Here is a 10000-nt window from a genome sequence, read left to right on the forward strand (position 1 = left end):
AGCTCAGGCAACAGGCTCATAAGTAGGTGCTGAGGAGACACTGCAAACACCCTTTAGTAATACCTACAGTTCACCACGCGTTGTGCACTGACAGCATTACTCCTAAACGGAGGAATTCCATTATATGCTTCCTGCCTAATGCTCTTATTCATGTCGTGTCCTCACATATCGTCTCTCCTTGGGAGATTCTTATTGGAATGGAAGGCTGACTGGAGGACTGTATAGCATTTAGCCCAAAGCCCGGAGCGCTGAGGCCATTAGGCCAATCCATGTTACTCCTACTATCGTCTATTTCCCAGTCTTCTTTAATCTCTACCTCAACATTTTCCTGGTCATCTTTTTAACTCTATCCTAGCTTCAGTAAACAGTATTTCCACTGGCTATGTTAAGACGGCTGTCATTCGTATGACGGTACTCGGTAATTCCTTTCAAGACACGACTGGAAGAGATCGTCGTTGATGCGGGTTCCGGGAGATCTGTTACTAACGTTAGCTATGGCCGAGTCGCTGTTACCAGAAATACAATAAGGAAGCTTGCTTGCCCTTTATTTTTCCCCGATATACACTACGTCAGTAGCCTTCTTCCCTCTTTATAGCTTTGCTTGGGTAGAAAAGGAGACACGTCTAAAATGTATTTGACTTTAGAAAGAAAGGTAATGATAAAGTACGGCACCTTTATACGTGTCTTTATTTTTATGTACTGAACTTTCAAAAGAAGATAATGATAAAGTAAGGTAACTTGGTTCGTGTCTATGGCAAAACGACGAAGGGAAATAAATGGATATGAAGGTCATCCTGTACGGAAATAACAGCCTATTAAATGCAAAACTGGTACGGGTAATTATATATACTTTTAACAATAATTAAAAGTTCTGCATAATACGAAGAATCGCCAGTAACTGCGTATTGTAGGGGAAAGTGTTGCCCGTTTATTTACACTAACAACTGGCCATTTAAGGCTAAGGCCCATTTCATTAAATGTGTTATCATATCAATCACTAATGTGTAAGTAGCGTGTTTAGGAAAACCTAGAAAAATACCGATGGCCGGTAATAAAGTCACAGGGAAAAAAAGTCAGACAAAAGTCACAATTTTGGCTAGGAAAAGTCACAGGAAAAAAAGTCAGAAAAAAGTCACAATTTTGGCTAGGAAAAGTCACAAGAAAAAAAGTCAGAAAAAAGTCACAATTTTGGCTAGGAAAAGTCACAGGAAAAAAAGTCAGAAAAAAGTCACAATTTTGGCTAGGAAAAGTCACAGGAAAAATAAAGTAACATTAATTTACAGTCTTTTGTTTGTATTGACGGTAATCCCCAAGGGGCTTGTACTAAACACCGCGCAAAGGTGGATAAACACCGGGTTAAAACCCTTGGAGGTCACTATCTAGGAAAAGTTAACGCGACTATTTACCTGTGATTTTTTTACCCGGATTCAAAATATCATGTCATCAACTATAAAAACCATTACGTGGTGTTGATATGGAACTATCTAATTAGATAATAAAAAAAACTGCCAAGTAATCAGCTTATACATAATATGTTCGAAGAAAATCACTTTCAAATTTCTCGTCAGGCGGATTTACAGAGAAAAAAAAAATCTAAAAAAAAAAAATGAAACCGTCAACCATATATATGTCATTTCACGTCTAAACAAGTAAAGAATGCGCCATAAGTTTCTTCGGCGCAATCGAGTTTTCTGCACAGCCGCTACAGCGTGTAATCAAGGCCACCGAAAATACATCTATCTTTCGGAGGTCTCGGTATAATGCTGTACGAGCCGCGGCCCATGAAACTTTCACCACGGCCCGGCGGTGGCTATCCTATATCGTTGCCAGAAGCAACCTTAACCTTAAAATAAAAACTACTTAGGCTAGGGGGCTGCAACTTGGTATGTTTGATGACTGGAGGGTGGGTGATCAACATACCAATTTGCAGCCCTCTAGCCTCAGTAGTTTTTAAGATCTGAGGGCGGACAGAAGAAGTGCGGACGGACAGACAAAGCCGGCACAATAGTCTTCTTTTACAGAAAACAATAAATTACATTGCAGTCCAATGAGCACTGTCATAAAAAATGTCTCTATAAGGCATCCTAATGTTAATATCGTGGCTGACCTACCTCTCTATTCCTTTTATTGTCATTTCGCTGGAAAAAAATAAATAAATAAATAAGGATTCCGGTAGAAAATCGTCCGCTTAATTAATTCTGCGATAAGGCTTAGCTCGATTGTTCTTTGAAACCGCTCCGTTTTTTCCCCTCAAGTAAACTGGAATCCAGGTCAAAAAGTCACAATAATCTTTCTTAGATAGTGGAATGGAATGGAATGTAGAGTATAGGCTAATGGCCAAGCATCGGGACCTACGAGGTCATTCTGCGCTGGAAAGGAAACAGAGTAGAAAGGTTTGGATGGTGTAACGGGAGGAAAACCTCGCAGTTGGACTTTGAAATAATTGTTAGGAGAGGGAGGATAGCAAGATGGAAGAAAGGTAATATGAATGGAGGTATAGTAAAAGGAATGAAAAGGGTTGCAGCTAGGGGCCGAAGGGACGCTGCAAAGAACCTTCAGTAATGCCTACAGTGCAACCCGTAAGGTGTACAGACGGCACTAACCCCGCCCTCCCAACTACGGGGTTTGCTAATGGTAACCCCCATGGGTTTTAACCCGGTATGTCTCCACCTTTGTGGCGTGTTTAGTAAAAGCCCGCTGGGGATTTCCGTAAAACCCAAACAAAAGACAGTAAATAGCAAAGAATGACCCCCCACGAAATATTGTGAATTTTTCCCAGTGATTTTGTTACCGGCCACCATAAAAGTGACTTATTTTCCTGTGACTTTTTTCGTAGCCAAAATTGTGACTTTTTTTCCTGAGACTATTACCGGTCACCATAAACGTGACTTTTTTTCCTGTGACTTTTTTCGTAGCCAAAATTGACCTTGTTTCCTGTGATTTTATTACCGGCCACCATAAATGTGACTTTTTTTTCCTGTGACTTTTCGTAACCAAAATTGTGAATTTTTTTCTGTGACTTTATTACCGATCACCATAAATGTGAATTTTTTTCCTGTGACTTTTTTCGTAGCCAAAATTGTGACTTTTCCCTGTGACTTTATTACCGGCCACCATAAATGACTTTTTCCAGTGACTTTTTTTCGTAGCCAAAGCTGTGACTTTTTTCCTGTATCTTTATTGCCGGTCACCATAAATGTGACTTTTTTTCCTGTGACTTTTTTCGTAGCCAAGATTGTGACTTTTTTTCCTGTATCTTTATTATACCGGTCACCACAAATGTGACTTTTTCCCGTGACTTTTTTCGTAGCCAAGATTGTGACTTTTTTTCTGTGGCTTTATTACCGGTCACCGTAAATTGTACTCGATCAAAGTAGCAGAATTTTTTATGTCGGATTCAGTTTCGATATTCCTTTTACAAGAGTACAATTCAACTCGTCAATGTTATTTCTTGGGTTGCAATAACGTCCAATACTTTCTGTTAGCAATAATTCCAATACTTTATAGATTGCCATTATGAATCGAACGTCATATCTGCCCTTCGTTCCTGGTTACATGGACAACGAACAAGTTTAGCATTATTTTACCTATTTAAACAACACGTGTACTAGATGGGAAAGTTACTTTACTTATTGTAAATATATTGAGAAATACATTTCCTTCGCCCGTTATCCTAGAAAGAGCAACATTACCTAAATCATTTATCAAAACTATAGTCAAGACATGTAAAAGATTCTTCATAGTAAAGTTTCTAATCAAACTTAAGTTGTGTCTTAATACGGCTTTCAAAGAAAGACGCTGCATTTTATGCTCTCAAAAAAATAACATTCGTCATAAGTTAAGTGTACCTTAGTTTTACCAGACCACTGAGCTGATTAACAGCTCTCCTAGGGCTGGCCCGAAGGATTAGACTTATTTTACGTGGCTATGAGCCAATTGGTTACTTAGCAACGGGACCTACAGCTTATTGCGGAATCCGAACCACATTACAGCGAGAAATGAATTTCTATCACCAGAAATAAATTCCTCTAACTCTTCATCAGCCGGCCGGAGACTCGAACTCGGGCCTGGGAAGTGCCAGTCCACAGCTCTACCGACTCGCCCAACAAAGAGCTGGGTCTCTAGCCTAAATGGAGATGTTTCCTTGTAGTTTCAAAACCATCTGTTTTTTAAAACAGGAGAGATCTGGAAACTAATGAAAGACGTCTCATGATAGGTTCTCCAAATCACGGATTCCGCGTAACTCGGTTTCTGAACGAAATGGAATTGATGCCTGATATGCTCTCGAAACCACTTGAATAGAACAGAATTGAATATACACTTTAGGCCGAAGGCCAAGCGCTGGGACCTATGAGGTCATTCGGCGCTGAAACGGAAACTGACAGTAAAAGGTTTGAAAGGCGTAACAGGAGGAAAACCTTGCAGTTGCACTATGAAACAATTGTTAGAAGCGGGTGGAAAGTAAGTTATAAGAAAAAATATGAATGGAGGTACAGTAAAACGAATGAAAGGGGTTACAGCTACGGGCCGAAGGGACACTGCAAAGAACCTCAAGTAATGCCTACAGTCTACCGCCCGTGAGGTGCACTGACGGCACTAACCCCTATGGGACGAAACCACTCGATTTCCAGAGTAATGAAGCTCTAGTATTCAGAAGAATGGAATGGAATATAGAGTTTAGGCCAAAGGCCAAGCACTGGGACCTATGAGGTCATTCACCACTGGAAAGGAAATGATGGTGGGTAGGTCTGAAAGGTGTAACAGGAGGAAACCTCGCAGCTGCACTATGAGATAATTGTTAGGAGAGGGTGGATAACAAAATGAAAGATACTGTCAATGGAGGTACAGTAAAAGGAATGAAAGGGGCAGCAGCTAGGGGCCGAAGAGACACTGCAAAGAACCTTCAGCAATGCCTACAGTGCACCCCGTGTGGTGCACAGCCGGCACTAACCCCCTACGGTGAGTATTCAGAAGAAATACATATCATAACTGGTTCCCTAAATCAATGATTCTTTGCTTCCTAAAGTGAGTTTGAACTCTTATGCAATGATTTACGATAGGAAGAATTTTGTAAAGTCGTAAACAACAGCAAGAGAGAGAGAGAGAGAGAGAGAGAGAGAGAGAGAGAGAGGAAAATTTTGTATAAGACGACGTCTTGAATGTTGTACGTACTTGTGCCAAGTTTAACAAAATTGTGATCGTGTACAAACAAGGTATCTTACTGGTCCTTAGGTGGTTATGATTCCAAATTAGGGTAACTTCCAATCAGGTACTTCCTTATAAAGATCATGTCTCCCACTTCTCGTACGACAAATTAAATCGAATCTGAATTAAGAGCACCACGAATTCAAACCAGAATGCCTCTGAGAACGAAGACCCTGAAACCAGTTTAGGAACCTTCTTAATGGAGACGAGTGAAAATCCCAATTAGTAGATGGGTGTTTGATAATCTTGGACATATGCCTAGACGAATCCAGGTAAAAAAAAGGCGACAGGTAAAAAAAGTAAAAAAAAAAAAAAAAATATCGCAATCTTTCCTAGACAGTGACCCCCAATAGTTTTAACCCGGTATGTGTGTCCACCTTTGAGGACTACCATAAAAAAAATAGACTGTATCAAAGCTAATGACGCCGAAGAAATATATTGTAAATATTTGCCTGGGGCTATTACCGGCCACCATAAATTAATTTTTTTTATAGCCAAAATTGTGACCTTTTCCAGTGACTTTATACCGGCCACCGCCTAGACTGGGACCTAAAGACTTCCTGCGCCAGTACGAAGAATCAAGACAGTGACTGATATGATTATTGAAAAGGAAAATGTTAAGATAGGATGAGGTTATGGAAAAAAAAAGTTTCAAGACTATATGCTGGTTTGAAAAAATCCCCAAATTTGTAGAAATGCGTAACAGTGTACCAATCACAGAATTACCTTCGAGGTGCAATTCAAAATCTGCAGGGCTGACTATAATTTGCCCCACCATGCTCAAACAACCTACTGTGGTGGGCACACTCCAAATCCCACTTCTAAAATAAACTACTTAAAGGCATACAGGCCTAAATTCAAGTTCTCTTCAAATTACGTACTTTCTCCCGACTCGAATTTTACGTAAACCAGAGCCAGCCTGCCTCCCTCTCTCTCTCTCTCTCTCCCTCTCTCTCTCTCTCTCTCTCTCTCTCTCTCGCCCAATACAAATCCGAGAGAGAGAGAGCTGCTCTCTTTGGTCGTGTCCTCAAAAAGACATACCTTCTTTAAGATACAGTAACAGCTTCTTTGGACTACCCCTGTTCAAAGTCACGAATAGCGAACCATGAAATATCTACCTTTTAAACAGAAAACTCTTACACTGTATTAAAACTCCACAGCACCCTCGAATCTTTATTTACCATTTTGACAGATTTGCACACTGCCTATAAAGCAAGATTCTGGGGTGAATAAACATGCAGCGCCTATTGTATATACCGACATAAGTTAAATTAGTAACGTCTGTGCAGATCGTGCAATTCAAGCCCAAGCTATATTTACCATGTAAACTCCAATGCATCAAGGTTCCCCCAAATACAAAGAGTGGAATAACCTATTTCAACAGTCATATCACTGACACGCAAATCTCATTTCTGCCTGCCAAATGTAAGTCCATATTATTGGTAATTGAGAAGCCGCGGTTATTCCCTAAACTCCACGCTGCCATACCCGATAGTTTTAACAGCCTGAAACGGTGACAGCCTTACCACGAACAAGTGCTGTCGCCCATTAGATTTCCAATTGCATCTTTTACCTCAAGACCCACTCACTTTAGAGGATCATCAGAGCACTAGCTACGATAATATAGATTGAGAGCCCTCTAGGATTTCAAATTCCACTATTTTCTTAAATGAGTTTAACCAGTTATCCTCTTATTGTAACATAGTACCCAACACCTTCAAAACAGACTAATTTCATATCCATAACGATCTTCAATATAATTTACATTAGTACTCATTTACTCTTAGGCAAGTCATTTATCCAAGCATATGTTTATTTTTAACTTTTACTGTCTAAAATCTGAGCCTACCAGTTACGTCAATAACAAGATCGGCGAGATGTTAACTTGAAAGAATTTTCCCTCTCAAATCAACAGCAGTGTCTTTCGTATTATAAAGGCAGTTTTAGTTTTGTTCAACCTCGTTAGCTCTGAAGTCACACTTACGATTTGTGGAGCAGCCCAGTTTATTAATTACTCAAAAACCAGTTACTGTACACTTCAAACCCAACAAGGCCCTTATGTTCTTGACCAAAAACTTCTTGTTAACCAAGCTTTGCCAGTGAACAAATAGGACAAGTTACACCTAACTCATTTTGTCGAGGCAATTTTATAACCTCACTGCTACGATAACAGCCGCCGTGTCCATGCCTTCAAGTACTGTAGGGACTTTGTAATGACATTTCATTGTCAACTTACTATCAATAATAAGACCCAAAAGTACTTCACAAATGCAGTTAACCCTTGAAAATTACAGTAAACTACCTTTTCATAGACCTTTTGATGTTAGACTAGACTAGAGTCAAGTAGCAACTCAAATTTACTTAAGACTCAAATCAAAGAAATTTAACACTAAAAAAATTACATTATGGTAGTAAAAACACATCGACTGAGTAAAACTTTTGTTGAAAAGAAGGAATATAAACACCTTTTTAATATACAGTAGTTAGGCTAAACCGTGTGGCCTGTCCACCCACCATTTTCTTTTGTCAAACTTCCCAGGACAATTTTATTCGATTCGTTGATTCTAGACAGGGTTCTGGACACGCTACAGTACAGGTTGGCTACTCGATGGAACCCTGAAATGAAGCGTATAGCTTCAGAGAAGTAAAGACTCCATCAGAATCATTAAGACCTTCCTTATTTACAAAAAAATTAAGTTCCAGATTGTTATAATGGATCTAAATTCCGCTCGAGGTATCAAAACTAATCAAGAAGCTGCAATCATTAAGAAAATCCAAACAATATTTCTTTTAATAGCACTGATTCCTTATCGTGTCAAGCCGAAGATTAAACAGCTCATCTAGTCAAGGAAATTTCCGAAATGTTTTAAAGGAACTGTTCATAATGAAAGCTTTGTTTCTGATATACTTAGTTTCCGATATGCTTTAAAGGAACTGTTCATAAAGCTTAAGCTTGAAAACTCACCACCTTATCTAAGTTTTTTTTTTTTTTATCCCCCAAGAACTTTTTATAGCAGGTCTTCCGACCTATCATAAGAAGTTCAAGGGAGATGCCTCCACCCCTTCTGGGGCACCGCCCCTGAAAAGGGTGGAGGTCTAGTTTTGGATTAGAGACTAAAGTAGGTAGCTTACCTTTCATATTCCAGGTTTCATTTCCTCATACATTTCCAACTCGTTGAATGAGGCGGGTTATCAAGCCATCCATAAACTGCTGGATATGGCGATGAGCACGAGCAAACGGGGTCCTAGAAAAAAAAAAAATGAGATTAATAAAAACACCGAAAAAATTATGGGACGCGACGGTTTACCGAGGAACAAAAGTATTTTTATGACCACACTACCTTATGAAACCAACCTCTATTGCATTCATATTAAAAATACTTAACTACTGACGAAAGCAACTTCGCAAACTAAAGCCTAACAACAGGCGAACAAATATATCTACTATATACCTGGAATTCCGTCTACCGAGGTTTCATCCTCACCTCAAGATCAAACACTAACACAAACGAGCAAACTAGACCGATCAACTCAAACTCTCGAAACGGGACCGATTAAAACTGCTTGAATGCGCCGAGGTAAACACCGGAACGCAGCGCCGTTAATCGTTATCCGTAGATTACCATCTGAACGACTGTGAATTCGAAGAAGCCAAGGACCACGGAAACGCGGTAATTTCACTGCTGCCATCTATCGGCGGGACGAGCAGAAATGACATTTCAGCCGTTTGGGATGAAATTTTTCATATTAGGCTTTGCATTTTCCATTCAGAATTCTCTTCTTTCGTGGGCTATGGCCTCCCATTCTTTGGTAGCTTTTAAAAACTTTTCTTTACAATCGTAGGTACGAAAGGATGTGTGAAAAAATCAGACAGGATACTGTAAAGTTTTCAAACTTCCCTCTTCCATTTTCTTGCGTATATCGGACTGAATGTGGGACATTTGCCAGTCCCAGCGTTCTAATGAATATAATGAAATATAATGAACAGACATATAAATACAATCACTATTGCTGAAATAAAAAAAAATCATGTCACTTGTAAAACAGTAAAAGGAAATTTTAAAAGATTCATATACGTTCTTCGTTTTAACGTGTTTTTTTCCCATTTTTATATGGGGTAAGCACGATGCCTTCTTTTGAAGGACTTTGATTTGGCGTTGGGATAGGCCGTAGCCTCGATCGGCTGCCCTGCCTGACATCGCTTAGACCCCGGTAACGAATGTGTACGTTTGGATTAAATTTTACTTGAATCATGTAAAATTATATTTTTTACACTATAATGGACTTTCCTCATACGAAAAGAAAATGACAGCTGTAAATGAGTTAAACGTCCAATTATATTGATATCAAGGACGAATTGCTTGAGGCCTATCAGACTGAATATTCAGTTGAGTTTCTAGTCATGATTCGCCAAGGGATGCAGACTTTGGTATCTCTCATCAAACTGAATTTCGAGGTTCAGTTTATGTAAGAGAAAACAACCCAACAGAAAGTACAAAATCGTTATTATTGTCTATTAATCACCATAACGTAGCAGCTTGCTTGTAATCCCATTACTGTGGGTAGACGCCGGGTTTGTCAGAGGCTCAACTTCTCTAAAAATATTATTAGGATTATCGTTATTATCATACTCATTTTTTTTATTATTCCACTCTGAAACCATAGTTATGTTCAGACATTGTCACAACACAATACAACGAAGCAACATCTCACTCATGAGTCTCGTCATTATAATTGGCGATTACTGCTCTAGGAAGGGCCAATGGCCTGGGATAGTAATATCACAGCGTCCCAA

General features: G+C 39.4%; 1 protein-coding gene across 5 annotated transcripts in view; it reads right to left on the reverse strand.

The window, feature by feature from the left end:
- The window catches only part of LOC136845221 (TNF receptor-associated factor 3), a 126521-nt gene extending 117701 nt beyond the window's left edge, over positions 1-8820 (reverse strand). The window contains exons 1-3 of one of the 5 annotated variants that reach the window (XR_010855117.1): positions 8691-8820; positions 8338-8450; positions 7631-7839 (exon numbers count right to left, since the gene is read on the reverse strand). Coding sequence is in view for 2 of the 5 variants with exons in the window: in XM_067115295.1 (XP_066971396.1) it covers positions 8338-8344 (7 nt within the window). In the remaining 3 variants the exon portion in view is untranslated. Of the gene's footprint in view, positions 1-7630; positions 7840-8337; positions 8451-8657 lie in introns of those variants that run through there. The other 4 variants (XR_010855116.1, XR_010855115.1, XM_067115295.1 and 1 more) reach the window with 4 other exon arrangements.
- Between the last annotated feature and the right edge of the window lie 1180 nt (positions 8821-10000).

The sequence above is a fragment of the Macrobrachium rosenbergii genome, chromosome 13 (assembly GCF_040412425.1).
Source record: "Macrobrachium rosenbergii isolate ZJJX-2024 chromosome 13, ASM4041242v1, whole genome shotgun sequence".
Lineage (NCBI taxonomy): Eukaryota > Metazoa > Arthropoda > Malacostraca > Decapoda > Palaemonidae > Macrobrachium > Macrobrachium rosenbergii.